This window comes from Thamnophis elegans, chromosome 2, assembly GCF_009769535.1.
Source record: "Thamnophis elegans isolate rThaEle1 chromosome 2, rThaEle1.pri, whole genome shotgun sequence".
Lineage (NCBI taxonomy): Eukaryota > Metazoa > Chordata > Lepidosauria > Squamata > Colubridae > Thamnophis > Thamnophis elegans.
This window is the reverse complement of record NC_045542.1, coordinates 120,665,089-120,687,122: the sequence shown is the minus strand read 5'-3', so window position 1 is coordinate 120,687,122 and position 22,034 is coordinate 120,665,089. Positions and strand designations below refer to the sequence as shown.

Here is a 22,034-nt window from a genome sequence, read left to right as displayed (position 1 = left end):
TCTGCACAAACTACATTTCTAACATAAAGGGAAAACTTTATTTGTGTATTTGATTTTTACCCTATCTTTATTTTTTGTCGACTCAAGGTGATGTGAATAGTTAATGCTCCTGCCTCCTATTTTCCCCATAACAACCACCCTGTGAAGTAGGTTGGGCTAAGAGAGAATAACTGACCCAAAGTCTCCCAGTTGGCTTTCATGTCTATATCAGTAGAAAAAACCCTCAGGATTATAATGCAGTGCTTAAAGGAACTGAATTTATCTTGGGCACTAGATAATATCATTGGAAATGAAGTATATCTCTTGTTCAATGTTAACTAAGTTGGCTTATCAGAAATAAATTAACCCTGTTAAAATTTGCAAAATGATGTTGGACTTTTAATATGAACACTTGCAGATTAATTAGTTCTCGAAAAACTTATCTATTGCATCGAAAGGTAACTGCATGCCTTTTATGGCAAGGCATGTTTCTGCAAAAAAACAACAACAATAAGAAATATAAAACCAATTAAACTGAAGGAATTAGATAAGACAAGAAAAAAATACTAAATCTGGTTTACATTTCACTGTTCCTGTTTCTCCTTTTCTAGTCTTGCAAACTATTCTTGTTCTCTGTATGTTATATAGGGCTTTATATATTGTTCTTTGTTCTTTAAACTATCATTTATATTTTTCTCAGGATGTCATCTACTTCATCCAACCACAGGCTTCCTTTGTTTTTCCTTTCCTTTTGACCTATTTATTATTTCATAAAAGTATTTCACAATTTAATTGTCATCAAGTCTGTCTATATAACCAAGCCATCGCGACATACTTATTTTGTATTTATCACTCCATTTGTACTCAATTCATTTCTCAACCTTCAGTTTTTGACCTTATCTTTTGTTAAACATGCTTCTTAAATGAATCTTTCTGTCCCCATTTTTTCTGTTTCTCCTGATAGCTCATATTTTCATATAACAAAATGGGTAAAGGCATACTCTTATTTAAAACAATTTTTCTGTCTTTCAACAAAGATTCTCTCTCTGCAACAAGCCTGCTATTCATTCCTTTTCTACCAACATTTTCTACATTTACCCATCCATTTTCCATTCAGCTTCAACATCCTCCTGAAGTATAAGAGCCAACACTTTGCCTTTTTTTTGGTTATTTGTATGCAATTTACAGTCATTCACTCCATTTTTCCTTTCAGGCAACTAACTTTTATATTCGAAATCTTCAGATCCATATTCCTTATTGTATCATATGGTCTCTGACATTCACTGTAAGAGTTCTCATGTTCTCAGCCAACGATATGTGTTATCTGTACAAATATTTACATGCGCACTAATACCTGAAATGTCACTATGAGCGTTTTTTATGCTATTATTATAAATACACTAAGGGGAATTGACACCTCCTTGCCTTTCTATTCTCATTCACAGTTTACATCCTTGTTTCATTTTGTCCTTATACACAATTTACATCCTACACATCAGGCCTGAAATGCTCTGCAGATTCTTCTGCGCATGCACAGAGCATCCATGATGACTTCTAGGCAGGTGGGTGGAGTCTCCCATAGCTGCCATTACCGATTTGCCCAAACTAGGCCAAACTGGCAGAATACCATATTGCATTCAACCACTAACTAACATTCAGTACAGGGTATCCCAGTCACCCCAAATATTCCATACTTTTACATAATATTCCATATTTTATCACCAAAAATGAATGAACTTCCTTTTCACATTCATGCCATTCCACAGTGACTTGCTGAAGAGCAAAACTGTGATCTCTACAGTACCTGCTTGGTAATACTATGCTACTTTTCTGAAATTGTATTCATTGTCATCTTTGAACTAGAATTTGGCCAAATACTTCAACAGGCGCACTTAATAAACTGATTTTCCTGTAATTTTACATCAGCTGTTGCTATTTTTCCCTTTGCATAGGAAATATGTGCTACATTCTTTCAAATGCCATATGCAAATAGTCTTCACAAACAGTTTAAACTTTTTTATTAGAAACAATGGCAAACGGCAAATAACAAAATGAAATCAGAACAAGCCCACAGTAATTTTTTTGTTGTTTAAAATGTTCCCTTAGATTCTTACGATAAAGATACGTTTGAAATCCCATTTAACCATGTGAAAATATTCTCTTTAATTTTTAGGGAAGGGTTACCTGTAGTTCAGTTAACCTGACTGATGTTCTTTCATGATAAAACCTCTGTTCTTTCGGGGGTTTTTTCAACCAGGAAACTTCAAAACTGGATTTCTGGCATTTTAAAAATAAGGTTTCAGCTGAATCTGGGCAAAGAACATGGCAAAGAATATGTATGATGCAAAGTCATCAACTTTTGTGTGACTTTGATGGATTTTGAATTGCTCTACTTTTAACCACAGGTGACTGCAATATATGCCTGTGGTTGTGTGTTTCTCTGGCAGATGTGGGGCTCTGCATGTAGGTGATCATATCCTTTCCATTGATGGGACTAGCACAGAGCATTGTTCCTTGTTGGAAGCCACCCAGCTGTTAGCAGCCACATCAGAAACTGTTAAGCTAGAGATACTCCCTGCTCACTACAGTAGACTTCCCCTCAAGCCTCTGGATACAGGTATGTGCTATGGATGAGCATAACATGTGAAATACATTTGTTTCTTTGGGCAAGTGTATTCCTGGGGGAAAATACCCATCACCATCCTGATTACACAGAAATGTGGGGTTAGATACAGTTGGGGGGGACACAAAAAAACAAAACTAAGACCATCTGGGAGGAGACAGGAACCTCGCCTTTTATTGATTCTTGTGGATTGGTGTGATTAATTTTCTACTTTGGAAAATGAGTGTCTTCTAGACAACCATCACTGTGCCAAAATAATAGCGATGAACAGAGGATTTATAACACTTCAGTGATGGCTGAGTGATGTTATGAAAGCACTGTAAATCACTAGTGAAGGAATAGCCAATGCCATTCCTGCCATGGGCCAAGCTGATGAATAGATCAAATTCTAGTTAATATTTTAATTATTTGGTTTTGTAAAAAAAAATGGTTTAGGTAAAAGGGACTTTTCATGTATTTGTTACAAGGTATATGTCCAGATTCTAAAAACAATGTATGCTGTTGGTTTCGTAGCTGTATGCCTACTGATCTGCACATTTATGTGAATGCAATTAATTGATGAACACTAATATGATTCATATATCAAAATCTGTGATTTTCTTTTTTTTTTTAAACAGAACTTTTTTATTTTTTTTTCTTTTTTAAAAAAACACAAATATGTCATCATTTGTCAATCATTAAGACATTGAAGTACAATTTTTTGTTGTTGTGTGTACCCCTCCCTCCCACCCACCCCCCACCACCCCTCCTCCTTCCCCCCCCCCGACTTCCCAGAACCCGTACACGGTATGGATTTTTAACTAACACAGTCTAAAATCTATTGAGAAAAAAGAAATAAAGAAATTAATGACATTCTAGATTGACCTTAGCTTCTTCTTACTGAACTGACTTTTAACAGTTTAAATCATTTCTGATCTTAAGCATAGGCTAACTGGAATTTCTTAGTCCCGTATTTATTTTGTATATAGTCAATCCATTTTTTCCAGTCTCGTTTATATATCTCATTTGAATGATCTTTGAGATATGCCGATATTTTAGCCATTTCGGCTAAGTTTGTTACTTTCAATGTCCATTCTTGGATTGTAGGCAAGTCTTCCTTCTTCCAATATTGCGCCACCAACAGTCTTGCTGCAGTTATCAGGTGCAGAATCAAATTGGTCTCTACCACTGTAAAGTCAGTACATATACCTAGTAAAAATAACTGAGGAATAAACTTTATCCTTCTTTTAAAAACATTTTGCATGACCCACCATATTTTTATCCAAAATGCCTTAACCTTTTGGCAGGTCCACCATATATGATAATATGTAGCGTCGAGAGAACCACACCTCCAACATTTAGGCTGTACATTCGGATACATAGAAGCCAACTTTTTAGGATCTAAATGCCATCTATAGAACATCTTGTAAAAATTTTCTCTCAGATTTTGAGGTTGTGTAAATTTCACATTTCTTACCCAGATTCTTTCCCATGTATCCAATCTGTGATTTTCTTAATGGTGTCCCTATCCTCAATTGTAGTCTATTGGCTGCATTTGAAAATGTCTTGGGATCAAGGTGTGAATTTCTTTGTTGTATTTGTTTGCTTAGCTTCCATGCCACTTCAGCCATTAAAACTCTAAATAGCATGGCAATATATAAATAGTGTCAACACACTAGTCATAAAAACAATGATCATTCAGCATCAATGCATAAAACGATGACTATAACAATTCATAATCCTCTAAACGTAATGAAACACAGATTTACGTTCTGTAAATCATCAGAATGTCTTCATCTCAAGTACCTCCTAAATAACAACTTTTTTTTTAAATGAGCTGGTAAGCCAGGCTTGTCAGCATTTTTAATATTCTAACCTTCGAATATATAGAAGAAAGAGTGGTTTTCTAGATGCTTGTATTACAATGATCCATAACTCTTCATGAAAATAACTTTTTGCAAAGTAAATTTGGAGGGAAGTTTTCTAAGTGAAAAATCACAGATTTTTTTTAACTCACTTTCTCATTCTTTTTGTTTTTTTTAACACTACACATTATTTCTGAAGTAGGGAAACACTTCACGAGGATTAGCTTGATGTTGTTTAGTAGAGATAATGTTTGCAGACTTTTGGAAGGTGATTTTGTAGAAGTTGTTCTGAATACAACCAGGAAATGTGACTAGGTTCTCTGGCAGATGTTTCAGCCTGGGTTGTATTTCCCAGTCTTGTTTTACAACTGGTGCTTATGAAGGCTGTCTCTTCTATTCATGAGCTTAACCCCAGCTCTTTTAATTTTGCACACTCTAATAACCATCCTTCAGGAATGAGATACTCTCTATAAATTGAATGTTCAAGTACAGTTTATGGAGTACCAATATTGTGAAGGACTAGCTCTCTGACAAGGGACACTGCTGTGACAAGTAGCTATATCACACTCCTTTGACCTAAAACAGTAATTTCCATGGGTAATATCAGGAGCTTCTGTTCCCACTTTTGTAGACTACCCATTGTACTTATTAAAGCTCTTGGGGCAATGTGGCTAAGCTCTTTGCAACAGGATTCTCTACTGTCTGATTTCTAGACTTATCATGAAGTATTACAAGCTATGGGGATATGGTGGCTCAGAGACTAAGACACTGAGCTTGTCTATGAGCAGGTCGGCAGTTCAGCAGTTCAAATCCTTGGTGCTGCATAACGGAGTTACTTGTCCCAGCTTCTGCCAAGCTAGGAGTTTGAAAGTATGTAAAAATGCAAGTAGAAAAATAGGGACCACTTTGGTGGGAAGGTAACAGCACTCCGTGCACTTTTGGCATTTAGTCATGCTGGCCACATGACCACGAAGACTTCTTCGGACATTGCTGGCTCTTCAGCTTTGAAACAGAGATGAGCACCGCCCTTAGAGCCTGAAACAACTAGTACACATGTGTGGGGGGACCTTTACCTTTACCTTTATTACAAGCTAGGTTCACTGTTTGATCCACAATAAGAAACAAAAAGAGAAGTATGTGCTCTTTAATTCAGCAGTGCTTACCCTGACTTTATGTAAGAAACAGAAGAGTAACGTGCCTTAAATTATCAAGAGGAAACTTTATTGCAAGTTCACAAAAGAGAAATATATTTCCTCAAAGGCGCTATTGAATTTGCCCTTTCACCATCATTATTCCCTGATCCTGTGGTTTTGAAAGTGCAGGAAAAATGAGTCCTTTCAGATTGAAAGTGGAAGACAAATAAACTATATGAGCCACTGTGCAATATACTTGTTGAATATTTTTTTCTCCAAAGCACATCAAGCCAAGCAACAACCAAAAAGCAACAACCCCTTCCTTGTGTTCCCACATTCCGATTTTCTCCCTCCTCCCGTTGCTAATGTCTACCTGGCAAGTTGCGATGCGAAGTTAGCAGAATGGCAGCCTTGACAGATGATTATTGTTTTTATGTGTGCAAATGGGTGTTTAAAAATACTTTTAGTGGTGAGCCAACTAACTGGTTTCAGTTGCCTGTGATTTTTGACATTCTCTTTTTGTTACCTTATTTGTCTATTGTTGGCAAAAGTCAAAGTACAGAAGAGTGAACACCACCACTGCTGGGATCCTTGCGTCAGCTATTGCCACACCCACCATCCAGGACATTGCAAGACACCTACCTGGAATCAGACCATCAGCCAGGACTATTGTAAATGTAATGTAGCCTATGTTTCTATTTTCTTGATCTATGGAGTCACAATCTGAATTGTGAATTACAATCTGAATCCCTAGCAAACAGTTCTGTGTACTCAAATCTGTTCAATGAGCTGTTTCTTCTGGACCAGCTTTGCCCTTTCCTATTGCCAAACCTTCTCTCTCTTCTTCTGAACACTCACTTGCTCAAGGTCTTTTGGAAAAAGTGCATTTTCTTTTTCTTTTTTTAAAAAAGAAAACATAACATAAAAACATCTTTCATTCTGTACAGTGTGTCGATTGTGCATCCTTTCCATGATCATCACTTAAACTTTATATAAAGTCACGTATTATCAATCAGATATATTTATATGCATTATTGTTACAACGCTTCATTTATTTGACTTTCACTGTTATTTCTTCATTTTAAACGAGGTATTCTAAATTGGTAACATTCTCTAATAATTTTTAATTCCATGTTGCTGTTTTTTAAAATCTAACCACTGATAAAATAAATCCCATATCCTATAAAATTGTTTATCTTCTTGTTCTCTAATTTCATATGTCAACTTACTCATTTCAGCACATTCCATTATTCATATAATCAATCTAATATATATGTATACAATTATTATAATTATTAAACATTCATTGACTATAACTATTATTATATCCTTTTTATGTGAAGCATGCTAAATTTAAAATAAATTTATATTACATCATCCTGAAATCATCCAATGGCATTACATCTTTATATTTCCACTTACAGTTTATATAAAATTTTGTATTAGCAATCTAGTGTATATAAGTGCATTATTATCATTTATAATCATTTATTAGACTATAACTATTATTACTTTGTCTTATACATAATACTCAAAATTTAACTAAGTTTAACTTAATTTTTATTGTAACATTTCATTTCATCATCCTGTATCCTTCCAATAGTAGTGCTGTCCAATATCTCTTGCCATTTGGAAAGTCTGTATTCTATTTATTTTCTAGATAAATCTCATGTGGACTTCTCTTGGCAACTTGTTGTTCATTGCATATCTTTTGAAGACTTGAAACCCTCCATCTGTTCCTTCCATCAGCTTGCCTTTGGTTATCACTGGTGCTTCTGCCAAAATTACTCTCATTGTTTCTGCCAGATTTTCTTCTTCCATGTTTTGAGGTCTGAGATAGAGATCCAGTTTATCAACCTCTCCTTTCAATGTTCCACTTGTTTAATTTCCCTCCACTCTCAGTTTGCTGTCAATATCAATAATTTTCTTATCACTTTGTTCATATTTTTCTGGAATTTTTTGAACTCTATTTTCAAATTCATCATTGTTTCATCAATATTCTCAACTTTTCCCTCCATTCTTTCTGTTCTTTGTTCTATAATTTCAAGTCTCTTTTTAATTCTTTCTGTGCTTATTAGGACTTTTTGAATTTCTAGCATAATTCTTTGCAATGTAAATTCCTTTTCTTCCTCATGTTGTGCCATTTTTCCAGGGTGTAAACACTGCCAGTAAGACATCCAAGACTTTTTGCTAGGTTTCAAATAAATTCAGTGTAATCTTTCAAGTCAAGGCTTTCTCTTTATTCCAAAAGAGCACCTGTATAAAAAAGACGTGTTTTCTCTCTGTCACTTTCAGTAAACAAAGCCAATAGCCTTGAGATATCAGATGTAACCAAGCCTCCAGTCTCTAGATGGCAGTGTTACTTCCTTTCCCTCTGCTTTTACCTCTCTCTCTAAGCTCCAAGCTTAAGAAAAAAATGCATAAAATGCTTAAGAGTTACGATCCAGCCAAGCATTGAGAGGAAAGAGATTCTTAATCCACAAATACAGATAATGAGGAAAAATAGAAGAAGGAAAAAAAGAGACCAATCCAATTTAAAAGTAAGAGGCATTTGTAAAAATTCCATCCATAAAAAAGAAACGAGATTAAAGAAAAAAAGATAACACAATAGTTTTAATTCAGGCTAATTCACCGCTTACTCTCTTCTATCTTCAATTTTAATTTTACTCAAAGTCTTTTTGGGTTTTCCCTTCTCTAATAGTAAAATTTATCTCACCATTTTCAACACACTCTCTCTCCTGCTCTGCTTCTGTTGCAGTGGGCTGTACCAATGTTGTGCAGCTTCATTAGCTGCTTCTCCTGTATCAATCAGGGATTTTGTGATGTCCCTGAGATCAGCAGGATGTGCCCTTATCTATCATCGTCTGTACAGGACGGTTTAGGTCCAAGGACCGTCTGGCAATATAGATATCAACAGCAATCCTGGAGCCCCAAGATTGCATGTCATGTTGTAGCCCCGCCTCCCTTTCAAAAGTGCATTTTCTTTACCATTCTCAGTACTCCTTGCAAATCTCTTCCTTGTCCTGTCCTTGAGACACAGTATGTGGTAAAAGAGTTCAGTTTTTCCCAATTATTTCCAAAAGAATGGGAATAAAAAGGAAATCTCTATACTCTGCATAGGATTTGAGAAAACCCTTTCTATTTTGGCAAATTTAAATATTTGTGTAGGTCAGCAAAGATGCTAAAATCAAGGCTGGAAGATTGTTAATTTAGTAATATTTAGTAAGATACTCTGGGAATGGGAAAAGTATGATCAGCTATTTACTCATCTTTATTAATGTGTTAGTAAAACTGGGACACAAAATGACATATTTTCTTTTTTGACTAATAATTGAGAATTGGATTCAATTGCTTTGAACAAGTAGGAGTTCACATCAAATACTAAAATGACTTCTTTTGTCTTTTATCTAGCTCTTGTAGCTTCCAACTTTGCATCTCCCACAATGAACACATCAGGGTTGGCCTACCAGAATTCCAATACTCTACCTCGAAGCAATCATCCCATGAGCCCACGGGCCACACTGATGAGGAGAAGACAGAGGAAGAAGGAGCACAAAAGTTCATGTAAGGATCACAAGCTCTTGCAGGATTATTCAGGCTCATCTTCAAAATTCTTCCCCCTTTTTTGAAGAATTAAAGGGAATGGACAATATGTCCATTTTATCATGATCATGGTGATAAATTCTTGTTAGTTCCCTTTAAATTTTCCTCCAAACTCTTGCACGATCCAATCTGGGCCATTCATCATGACAATAGGTTCTGTCTTCTGAGCTTTTGGACTTGTGCTGGAGCCCATCTTCAGCACAAGTCCAAAAGCCCAGAAGAAAGATAAAACTTCTGGTCCTGGTGACCGACCCAGATTCGATTGTTCAATATTATCCTGGGACACGTATATTCGCCTTCATTCACCAGAACTCTTCCTTCTCATCTAGACTTTTTCTCATACTTTCTTCTAGCTACCTAAGAAGAGAGGTAGAGGAATGATGGTGCAGGCGGACACATATCTTCTTATCCGAGGGGGCAGCCCTTCTCTCCAAAGAGCTTTGTTAAGATTGATGGCAGTTTCTTTGAGCTGACTTGTCTCCCTCATAAAATTGGTTTCTAAGTTTCTCTTTGGAAAATGAAGTGTCCAGTGTTTCCTTAAAGTGCTAACTTGGTTGTGTCCCTCTCTTGTTTCAGTATCATTAGCTTCCAGCACTGTGGGTCCTGGTGGGCAGATTGTTCATACAGAAACAACAGAGGTGATTTTAAGAGGAGACCCCTTGAACGGCTTTGGACTGCAGCTCCAGGGTGGGATCTTTGCTACCGAAACCCTCTCTTCGCCGCCTCTCATCCGTTTCATTGAGCCAGACAGCCCAGCCGAAAGGTTAGAGACCTCTTGGGTTTCAGATGAGGAGGGTAGTGCTGCCACTTGTTAACAGAGGTGTCCCCTCCTTCCCTGTAGAGATCACTAGACAATCCATGACCCATTGGGCCATCGTTCTTTCAAGATATAACATATAGACTGATGCTGTTTCCCCTCCCACCATGACTCTCAGCAGAGTCCCAGTAAAGCTTCCTCTTCTTCCGCCTCCTCAGCTGACATGGAACTGCCTACCACTTTGCTCAGTATAGGAAAAACAAAGGGAACTGCAGACCACAAGGAAAACTCCACTGATAGCATTCCTCTCCTGGTGTATTTCCCAAGTCCCCTTCTATCCAAGGTGCCCTCCAACTAGCCCTGTGCAGCAGGAATCTAAATTCCCTCACCACCACTGCCATTGAAACATTTCAAATTTTGGCTTCACTTCCAAAGCAGCCAAACTCTCATTTGCCCATCAGGCCTTGCTGCCAGCTGATGGGTCACAAGGTCAAAAGGGAGGTAGGAATCAGGGCAGGTATACACTCTTCTCATCTTCCCTTGCACCATGCAGATTGTGGGTTTCTAAGAAAAGTAATATGGCATTGAGGCCACCACGGCTTTGCCAATTTCAATCCCATAGGAATAATGGATCCGGGATTCTGGTTTGATTCTATAAGGTAGCTTATTTGAGGTATCCTGGTTCAAAAATTGCTGCCCTAGAATACACCACGTTGCCCGATTAAAGGTTACAAATGAACAGACAGAACATTTTAGTACTATATACTTCTTCTGAATTTTAACTGGCAAGTACTTGGAGCTTCTGTCATCTACCAGGTATAAAAGAATTAACAAAATAGCCAATTCTGTTCTATTTTGTTATACATCGCAGTGTTTTCAGCATTTGTTAAAAGGAACAATTCAGTCTGGACTTTGTGGTATTGTAGTAAAATTCAGAATTGAACAGTCAAAGGCAGCCTACCATGAAATCACAAATCATTAAAATTGCACCATAATTATCCTGACAGCTTGATTAACTCAAAGAGCACTCTGCTCTGTGATCTAAATTTGACCACTTTGCTACAGCATCAGAAGTAATAGATTAATCTGATATTGCATTCATAGCCTGAAGGACAGCCGTAACTTTACTTCTTCTGTAACAGGGATTCCTTTTCAAGTGTGTGTTTGTATGTACAAGTAGACCTCAATTTACAACAGGGACATGCAGTCACTAGAGGCAGGGGAGGCGTGGCCTCACCAGTCATGAGGAAAAGGAAAGAATTTTAAAGAATTTTTTAAAAAATAATTAAAGCCAAGGTAGATGCTGCCAGATTCCAAGTCACAGTGACTTGGAACAGTGCTTAGTGTTAACTATAGGAGGAGGCTAGAGAACTAGGGGCCTCCTGTGCATAAGCAATTTTTCACCTTTTAAGAGTTAAGCAAGGGTTAAAAAGCAAAAAAATCTGTATGCAAAGGAGGCACGTGTTCTCTTGCCTCCTGTAGAGGGCATTTTTAGAGGCTTTTTAGAGTTCTCTGGGAGCAACTAGCTCAGTCTGACACAGAGCTCTGGCCTTTCATGAGGGCAGAGTTGAAATCTTCTCTGAAACAGCTGGAAAAGGTGCATGTGTGGGGAGGGGGGAGGAATTCAAAAAGTTTGATTGCATGCAGAACAACATTACCTTTTCAAACACACACACACACACACACACACACACACACACACAGCTGGATAAAAGTATATAAGCCCAGCTTCACTGAAAAGGCAACGTGATTCACCTGCAATCAAAGGCTCCAATCTGAAGGCAGCAGGGGAATGGGGGGGTATGGCAGAGGAGCTGCTTTCAAGCCTTTGGAAAATATATCCAATCCAACTTCTGTGTTTGTGTTTGTTTGAGAGTGAGTGAGAGAGGGATCCAACTTCTCTGTGTGCGTGTGTCTGTTTGAGAGAGGGGAGAGGGAGGGAGAGAGAGAAGGAGGAAGGAGGGGGAGGGAGAAGAAAAAGAATGGGAAAACTTATTTTGCAAGGGGAAAAAATGCTGTTGCTTTAAATCAGAACTGAGCATGCCTGGCTGTGGAATTCTGGGAGTTGAAGTCCACAAGTCTAAAAAGCTGCCTCACCAGCCATAAAGCTCAGCGCACGTCACTGACTTACGACCAGTCACTTAGCAAATGTTCAATGTTATGACAGTACTCTTTGGGAATACTTTGCAGTCTGGTTCTGAAGTTCCAACAACTCCCTCCCCCCCCCAATGGTCATATGCAGGGGTGGGCTTCAAAATTTTAGCAAGGGGTTCTCTGCCCGGTTGCTGGTGGGCATGGCCATGGTGGGCATGGCCTAGTTGACCTCCTGCATCATAGCAGGGGGGCATTTTTGCCCTCCCCAGGCTCCAGAGGCTTTCTTTGAGCCTCCGGGAGGGCGAAAACAGCCACCCCAGGCTCCAGAGGCCCACTGGAGGCCAGAAACATCTGGTACGGCTGTTTTTCACCCTCCCTGAGCCTCCACATGTGCCCTGCATTTACCTGCATCCAAAATGGGACACATCGGGACTCCTGGGAGGGGAGGGGTGGGTGAGGCCAGCCAGGAGTGGGGTCTGGAGGTTCTCCGAACTGCACAGAATCTTAGCTAGAGGCCCACTCCTCCTCACATAACCACATCTCAGAAACCAGCCCTTATTTATGGGCATTTGTAGCCTTTCATAGTCGTATGATCACATTTCACTGACTATTTTTTGTCAAAAACTGAAAGTAAATGCCAGTTGTTGGCAAAACCAACCCATAGCCAACCATTGGTTTGCTTCACAACTATGGTGTTCATTTAATGACCACCCCAAAAAGGGTCATAAAATCAGGTCAGTCATGTGGGTGATTTGATTTACAATAGTCGCTACTTACAGCTGTGATGGGGTGGGGGCTCCATCCATAAGTCAAGGATTACTTGTAATAAGTAAGGACAGGTATTGCTGTTGGGTGCAGTTTCAGCAAATGAAAAGAAAAGATTTGTTTTGTTACTATTACCATTAATACATCCATGGTGAAAAATTGAATCAGAGCAAATAAATCTAGATTGGAGAAGAAAAATAGTTCGTGCTATGATAATATAATTTATTATCATAAAACTCTGTGTGCCTTCAGACAAATTGTAAGAATGAGGAAAGTTTTCAATGCTTTCAAACATATAGAATAGAATAACAGAGTTGGAAGGGACCTTGGAGGTCTTCTAGTCCAAGCCCCTGCTTAGGTAGGAAACCCTACACCACTTCAGACAAATGGTTATCCAACACCTTCTTAAAAACGTCTAGTGTTGGAGCATTCACAACTTCTGGAGGCAAGTTGTTCCACTGATTAATTGTTCTAATTGTCAGGAAATTTCTCCTTAGTTTTAAGTTACTTCTCTCCTTGCTTCTTGTTCTAACCTTGGGTGCTTTGGAGAATAGTTTGACTCCCTCTTCTTTGTGGCAACCCCTGAGATATTGGAACACTGCTATCATGTCTTCCCTAGTCCTTCTTTTCATTAAACTAGAAACATCTAGTTCCTGCAACCGTTCTTCATATATTTTAGCCTCCAGTCCCCTAATCATCTTGTTGCTCTTAATTCTATCCCTCTGTTTATGCAGTCTAGAACGTGATGTGTATTTATGTTACACATTTTGTACTTGTCTTTTTTTTCCCCAAGCAGCTCTTTTATGAGCAGATATGATTGTAAAAATATATAATATTGGGAAGGGTTGTAATCCGAAGTACAAATTCAGATTGTATTGTGTCTCACCTGTATTTGGTGAAGTTGAATTTGGTCTAGGGTGTTTTTTTTTTGCCCCTTTCTTTCAGGACATTGTTGGACTAGGAAATTTGACAAACATCATAGTTGTAAAGTTAGCAGTTTGTGTATATGAGGCGTGGTATTTACCCAGTTGTTGTTACGCTTCTTCCAAAACATTGGCAGAAGGGCAAAACATGAGCATACTTAAATGGAACGTAACACACGTTTTATGATGTTTTTAGATGGAAGTTTAACAAAAAGAGACCCAACCTAGAATTAAGTGAGAACAATTAAATAGTGAATCTGCTTGCCTCCAAACATTGTGGGTGCTCCATCACTGGAAGTTTTGAACTTTCATCACTGGAAGAAGAGATTGGACAGCTATTTGTAGAGGGTGTCCTATTTGAGCAGCAGGTTGGACCAGAAGAACTCCAAGTTCCCTTCTAACTCTGTTATTCTCTATTTATGGATGTCCATCCTACAGAAATGTTCCTTTGCTAGTTCTGCAATCCTCTATTCTTAAGAATTTGACAGTAGGATATAAACTGCACTAGATATGTTTGAATTCTGCTAACTACAGTGGTACCCAAAAGTAGCACGCAGACTTCCGTTCTATCTAAGTGCAACTATCTTTCTCTGAATTCTGGCTTGCTTATCAGGTGGAACATTTATTTGCTTCCATAAAATTGAAGCTGCAGTTTCTTCCAGTCAAGAAAAACATTGATATTTTATTTTCAGTGTATTCCATGAACCCTGAAAGTTTATATCTTGAGGCTGCACATGTGATCAGCCATTGATGATAATCCTCTTAGGACCCAATAAATCTTTGTTTTATCTAATTAAGCTGGTTAAGTGCAGAAAATGTGTTTCATAGTAGATTGTGTTCTGTTTGATAAGTTACAATTGGGGCAAGACTCATTTCTACCACCCAAATCTTGTAGTAAGATGAACTGTCATGATTTATTCTCAAAGGCCATGAAATACTTAACTCAGAGGAGTCCAGGAAGTGGGGTTTATACCTATAGAGGCTAAATAATTGTTGCTTTTAGAATTTGGAAACAAGGTCAGATTTGTGAGAGATCCTCAGAAATTATTTATCCCAAATCAGACTCTCCTCCCCAAGGATGTTGGAGTTGCATGATATATGATGACTTTGCATAAAGTGCAGGATTGTCCTAGCTGATTTCCAGGATCCCTTACAACTCCAAAATTCAATGAGTTCTGCCTTGGTTTACTTTACAAAATAGTATTTCTATTGCTTCTACTTTTATGCTAGCTTCAATTATTTTGGGGATATGTTTCACTATGTGGATTTATTCTGTTTAATATTTGATGATATTGTTTGCCCTGTTGAATGAGCATGAAATATTTACTGAAAGGCAGATAGATACACTGAAAAACAATTTATATACAATTTCGGATTTAAAATGTCTAGATTATACACTGCATATACAGGCCTTTTGATCCAGTTAAAAATAATTCAAACAACATTTACATTGCACACACAGATAGAAGCCAAAAACAAAAAAACCACAGAAATGAAACTCTTTCATTCTCCAGATTTTCTTCTATGAATTTTAATTATGTGTTCTTCAGATATGGTAAGGCTTTTTGTTAAGTGGTTTACGTTACGCACTCAAGGATGTACAAAACATCTGTATTTTGCTAGCTGTCATAGTATGACATAGTGGCTAAATTGTGGCCATGGTGCCATAGACACATTTGGCTACTAAAATTAAGGTTAGACTAGAAGACCTCCAAGGTCCCTTCCAGTCGTATGCTACTATAATTATGTGACATTTTCCAATGGTTGTTCTTGTTTTGTTTTGTTTTTGCTTTCATTCCTTGTTACTTCACATATGAAACTGGGCTATAATCTTCAGTTCAGCAAAAATTACAGTTTTCCCTCTAGAAACAAATCAGTTGACCCAATTTTATGTGAATACTTGGAAAGCTTGTTCTACAGGTTATTACTTACATGTGATGGGTGAGTGTGAGAATAGCTAACTTTGTAAGACTCAGCAGTTATGAAAAAAATGCCAACTCCTTTCCACTGCTTTTTCCACTGGATAAGTAAGAGAAATACCTGAAGGTAGAGTCAGATTTTTATTTAGATTTTTTTAGATTTTATTTATTATTTATAGGCCGCCCTTTTCCCTAAGGGGACTCAGGGCGGCTTACAATTCATAGGAGGGGGAGTGCAAGACAAAACATAAGACAATACGTGAGTAAAAATAGAAATAAAATAATAAAACACAACATTCATTCAACATTCGGGTGGGGCGGATTAAAATCTTTATCCCCAGGCCTGACGGGATAGCCAGATCTTAAGGGCTGTGCGGAAGGTCTGGACGGTGGTGAGGGTACGAATCTCCACGGGGAGATCGTTCCAAAGGGTCGGAGCTGCTACTGAGAAGGCTCTCCTCCGCGTAGTCGCCAGTCGGCACTGACTGGCGGATGGAACTCGGAGGAGGCCCAATCTGTGCGATCTAATAGGTCGAAGGGAGGTAATTGGCAGGAGGCGGTCTCTCAAGTACACAGATCCACTACCATGAAGGGCTTTATGGATGGTAAGAAGCACCTTGAAGCGCACCCGGAGATCAACAGGTAGCCAGCGCAGCTTGCGGAGGATGGGTGTTATGTGGGCGAACCGCGGTGCGCCCACAATCACTCGCGCGGCCGCATTCTGGACTAGCTGAAGTCGCCGGATGCTCTTCAAGGGCAGCCCCATGTAGAGCACATTGCAATATTCCAGCCTAGAGGTCACAAGGGCTCGAGTGACTGTTGTGAGAGCCTCCCGGTTCAGGTAGGGTCGCAACTGGCGCACCAGGCGAACCTGGGCAAATGCCCCCCTGGTCACAGCCGACAGGTGATGGTCAAAAGTCAGCTGTGGGTCCAGGAGGACTCCCAAGTTGCGAACCCTATCTGAGGGGTGTAAAATTTGACCCCCCAGCCTGAGCGATGGAACACTGGCCAAATTATTGGAGGGAAACACAACAGCCACTCGGTCTTGTCCGGGTTGAGTACCAGTTTGTTAGCTCTCATCCAGTTCTTAACGGCCTCAAGACCCTGGTTCATCACGTCCACTGCTTCATTGAGTTGGCACGGGGCGGACAGATACAACTGAGTGTCGTCCGCGTATTGGTGGTATTTTATCCCGTGCCTCCGAATGATCTCGCCCAGCGGTTTCATGTAGATGTTAAATAGTAGGGGGGATAAGACCGAACCCTGCGGCACCCCATATGTTAGGGGCCTAGGGGACGATCTCTGCCCCCCCACCAACACCGACTGCGACCTGTCCGAGAGGTAGGAGGAGAACCACTGCCGAGACCTGCCGAGAGGTAGGAGGAGTCACACCTTCAAATTCTTCTTAGCTAAATCAAAATAAAATAGTATTTTTTATTACTACTGTTGCTGATCATAAGGTTAAGGATGTGTGGAATTTTGCAAGGATGACCATGATGCATTATATGCTTTCCATCTTCCACTAATAACACAACTGCTCTATCTTGAAACATTTGATCAAGCAGCCACTCCTCATTAGAATAAAGACCAAATACTCTTTGTTTAAATTTAGCTGCAGATGCCATCTGGCCATGACAAATTTTCTCAGGCATTGAAGAATAATGCTGTAGGAAAGAGGCTTCTGTCTATCATTTAACTGGGAGGACACCCAAATAACACCAATGAGATTCAACTATGTATTTTAAATCAACAACCTTCATCCCTGATTAATACTAAAGTTCTCTTAGCATTAGATACAGATTTTCCTGACCAGTCTTCATGAACATATATGAAATTGTCATATGCTTTGCAAGGGACAGGGTGGCTCAGTGGCTAAGATGCTGAGCTTGTCAATCAGAAAGGTTGGCAGTTCGACAGTTTGAATCACTAGTGCCACATAACATATGAGCTCCCATTACTTGCCCCAGCTTCTGCCAACCTAGCAGTTCGAAAGCATGTAAAAATGCAAGTAGAAAAAATAGGAACCACCTTTGGTGGGAAGGTAACAGCGTTCTGTGCACCTTAGGTGTTTAGTCATGCTGGCCACATGACCACAGAGATGTCTTCGGACAACGCTGGCTCTTCGGCTTTGAAACAGAGATGAACACCGTCCCCTAGAGTCAGGAACAACTAGCACATATGTGCTAGGGGAACATTTACCTTTATGCAAGGCTATCCATGAGTCTTCATATTTTTATTGTTGTTGAATATCAAGAGTGTTGTACTCTCTTATTGTACCCCAGTGAATTCTAAAAGTACTTAGTATGGGGTATGATATAATCTTTCTAGTATTCTAGCCACAACCTCAGGAGAACTAGCATTCATCTGTTTCATCATGCTATATTTCTGTTCTAAGTGGCTCAATGTGCCTCCAAAGCACTGAACATCACAGATGCGGCCATGGAATTGGGAAGGAGGGAACAAGAATTCACCCAGGCAATCACATAATTCTTCTAAAGAAGTTGGAGCAGCTCCAGAGTTTGCAAACAGGAAAACAGTCCCCTATCTCTGCATTTGGGGACATAGCTATAGCAATCATGATCAGCGGCAGGCAGGCAAGTACATTTGTGGCTCACTGTTAGCCCATCCTGCCTTCTTTGTTAGCAACAAATCTCGAGTAAGTAATGCATGCATGTAGTCTGTGTTTTAAATAGAATCAAAGAGAAAGATGGAGAAGGCAAATACCTACTATTTAAAAATTTAAAAAATGGTGATACATTTTTAATGGTTCTAGATTTTTTGTTAATGGAAAATTGTCATGATTCTGACTAACGAATCCAGAACTCTGAGACTGCAATCTTCCTCAAAGGATTTCTTTATTGGATACATTATATCGGCATTGTCAATTGTAAAACCAACCCCAAATCTTTCCCATAGTTTCAGTATAATTAAAATAGAAAATAACTCCCTTCTCAATTGTCACAGGTCACGTTGTCCGATTATGTTAATTGGCAGGATGACCTTGGTTCTCATGAGAAAGCACTTTGTTGTGTCTAGAAAAGCATTCCATCCTCCTTTCCTCCCTCCCCACACTGTGTGGCAACTGAAGAACAAGAAAATGGCCCCTGCCAGGTTTGTTTCGAAGTTAACAGTGACTTTGTTCATATTCATCCTTCTGAAGATCTATATAAATCTCTGTGATATTCTTTTATTATTATTATTTTTAGGAAAAAAAGTGATCTTGTAAAGGCAGCATCATAATTATATGTGATATCTTGCATCACTGTCTTTATTAAAGGAACAACCGGCTATAATTTCATTTCACAAAATGGTATAAAGCTGGAGGATTTGAGCCTTAATAGCCTATTAGCTCTTTTCAATCTACTAATAAGGGAAAGAAAATGTTTTGGACTCAGACAACCAAGATATAAAGCTTTTAAATTTTCAAAGTACTCTATTCTTGGGCTAAATCATATATTGATTCTTGATTTTTCCCCTATTGATTAGAAATGCAAAGATGTTTAGACAATTTTGCTAGAAGCTCAGTTCAAGTAATGGATTTTTTCCCAGTCTTTGAATGGTACATCAGAAACACTCAACAGAGAGCTGTTCCTGTGTTACTCAAAAGCTTCTCCAGCCTTTTTCAATATAATTACTAAATAGGAAGATCTTTATACATAAATAAATTCTTTTCTTTTAAAAGCATTAAGATTTACCCAGCCATTTATGGGTTGTGGTGTTTCTATGTGGTTTGCTACAGTTGCACATCATTATTTTAGGATCTTCAAGGATAATCTTCACTCATTTTAAAATCCTGCCCCTGGATTATACTGTGGTTCCTATCCAAAACCTCTCTGTTCCTATATTCTGAGGACTGCTGCATCCACCTATTTATTGCTCAGTTTGTTTCTAAAACTGCCTTTGCCTCTTCTATTCAGAATCTCTTCTTGTGGCTTGATTCTTCCTCACTTTTGTAATCCCCAACTTATGATCTGTCATTCAAGGTTATGACAGTCTCAAAAAGGATGCTTTATGGCTCATAAAATCCCATCCTTCCTCCCTCCCTCCTCTCTCTCTCTCTTTCTCTCACCCTCTCTCTTTCTGAAAAGTATCCATCTCACTATTCAGAGTGATTTTGATAATCATAAAGCATTGGTCCCCCTATCACACAATCACATTGATGCCACTTAGCAATGGCTCACATTTACAACGAATTGTAGTTTCCCACAGTCACATGACTGCAATTGACAATGTATTTTGTTGGTCCCTGTCAAAACACACTCATTCAGGAGAAAGGATTTGCTAATGACCACATGATTCACTTAACGATTGCTTTAAAAATCATTTAAAACATCAGAACAAGTCACGTGGATCCCTTGATTTATGACTGCAGTGACTTTTGATCAAAATCTCAGTTCTGGTTATATTTGTAATTTGAGGGTCACCTGTAATTCTTTTTGTTTTTTCTTCTGTTCCTGCTATCCCAAGTCTCCAAATGCGGAACTATCACTACAATAAATGTAAGACAACATTGTATAAAAAGTGTATCTTAAAACAATATAGTACTGACTTGAAAGTTGAGTCATGGCAACTGGACTTCTTTTCTTTTTTGGCTTGAAACTTTTGCTGCTTAACCAGGTAGCTTCTTCAGTCTTATATATAGAAATACAGCAATAGCGTTTCAAACTATTAAGGAGCATAAGGGTATATTTTGCTTCAAGGGGGAAAATAGGAAGAAAAAAAAGTTACCTGATTTGCTGAAGCACTGAAGTGAGCTGACTAAGCTGCAGCTTGCAATACTGCAGATATCATGTGACTTTTGGTGTCATTAGTCTGAATGACAGTGGGGTCAGGAATGGTTAATTGGATTGCTGTAAGATTAAAGTATGCTTCAAAACAGCTTTCACATAACACTAAAGTTAGCTTTAATGTATCTTTGTATATGTAGAAAGTCATGAAGAAACTGTAGTTACAAAAACATGTGTTGAACCCCAGAAGTAGGAGCATTAGAAAGAAGCTCAGACAGGCTCCAACCTAATTCACTCGGGTAGAAGAGAGCGGGAAGAGTATCAGATTTTGAAGATATTACAAGTAGTCCATCCATGTGTATGAATCCTCTCTTACTTGACTGTCTCAAATATGTAAGCTTTCATATTGGATTCCCCATCAGTCTTGTTCTTTGATGTCATGGGAAAGGGGCTACATCAGGGGTGCCAAACTCAATTTCATTGAGGGCCGCATCAGGGCTGTGGTTGACTTGGGGGGGGGGGCGCTGAGTAAGCACTGCTGACTGGGTGGGTATGGCCAACTGGGTGGGCATGGCCAGATTGATGCCACTCCCCAAACTGCTGGCATGTTTCCTCTTCTCATTGGGTAGACTGGGTCAAAGTGACATGGGTAAACAGAGCTGAAGTGATGCAGGTAGACCAGTTGAAGTGATGTGGGTTGGCCTCTTATAGTTTTAAGGATGGCCCCATGGGCCAGATCTGACCACATTGCGGGACAGATCTGGCCCATGGGTCTTATGTCTGACACCCCTGGGCTGCATAGTCTTGATAAATGTCTTTTTTTCTTGACTTCTCCCAACCTCCTTCACCACTCTTCATTAAAGGTGTGGCCTTCTACAAGTTGGAGACAGAGTACTTTCCATCAACAGCATTGCAACTGAAGATGGGACAATGGAGGAAGCCAACCAGCTGTTGCGAGATGCAGCACTTACGAATAAAGTCGTGTTAGAGATTGAATTTGATGTGGCAGGTATGGTTTTTTTTTCCCCTGCTTAATCCCGATTTTAATTTTTTAATTACATTGTTTTGTTTTCAATATAGTTAGCAGCAGCATAGAACAGTAGACATTGACCAGATTATTTTATTGACCCAGAGACTAGACATGATGCATGATCTTGATGTATTGGGCAACTATATTGATTTCTAAAGCCAGAAACAATGTATGCCATATATAAACTTCCAAATATGTATCAACAGTTAAGTAGAAGTACATTAAGAGAAGTCGGTTTGATTAAGGGAAAGACAAACAAATAATGGCAAAGCAATGTTTTGAGCAGATTAAATGCCAGAATTCTTCAGATGGCAGATAGTTTGGTTGGAAAGTATCTCAGACTGATAAAATTTCTGTTGATTAAAAATAAATTACTTGTGAATAGTCTGATTCTGTCTAAAAAACATCATTCATTTTCATAAGAAATAAGTAACTTTTTCCAAATTTCTGACTCAGTTCGGTTCACCGGACATAGGAATGAGATAAAGTATAATTGTGGACTTATGACCACAATTAGGACAAGAATTTCCATTGCTAAAGAACGGAGTAGTTAAACGGGTCACCACCAATTTTACAATCTGTTTTGCTGCAATTGTAAAGCAAATAACTAGTTAAGGGAATCGCATAGTTGTTAAGA

General features: G+C 38.8%; 1 protein-coding gene across 1 annotated transcript in view; it reads left to right on the top strand.

Annotated features, from left to right (window-relative positions):
- GRIP2 (glutamate receptor interacting protein 2) overlaps window positions 1-22,034 on the top strand; it is a 118,608-nt gene that overhangs the window by 35,651 nt on the left and 60,923 nt on the right. The window contains 5 exon segments of the mRNA XM_032239103.1: window positions 2,427-2,596; window positions 6,131-6,256; window positions 8,991-9,143; window positions 9,759-9,945; window positions 21,231-21,376. Of these exon segments, the coding sequence (XP_032094994.1) occupies window positions 2,427-2,596; window positions 6,131-6,256; window positions 8,991-9,143; window positions 9,759-9,945; window positions 21,231-21,376 (782 nt within the window).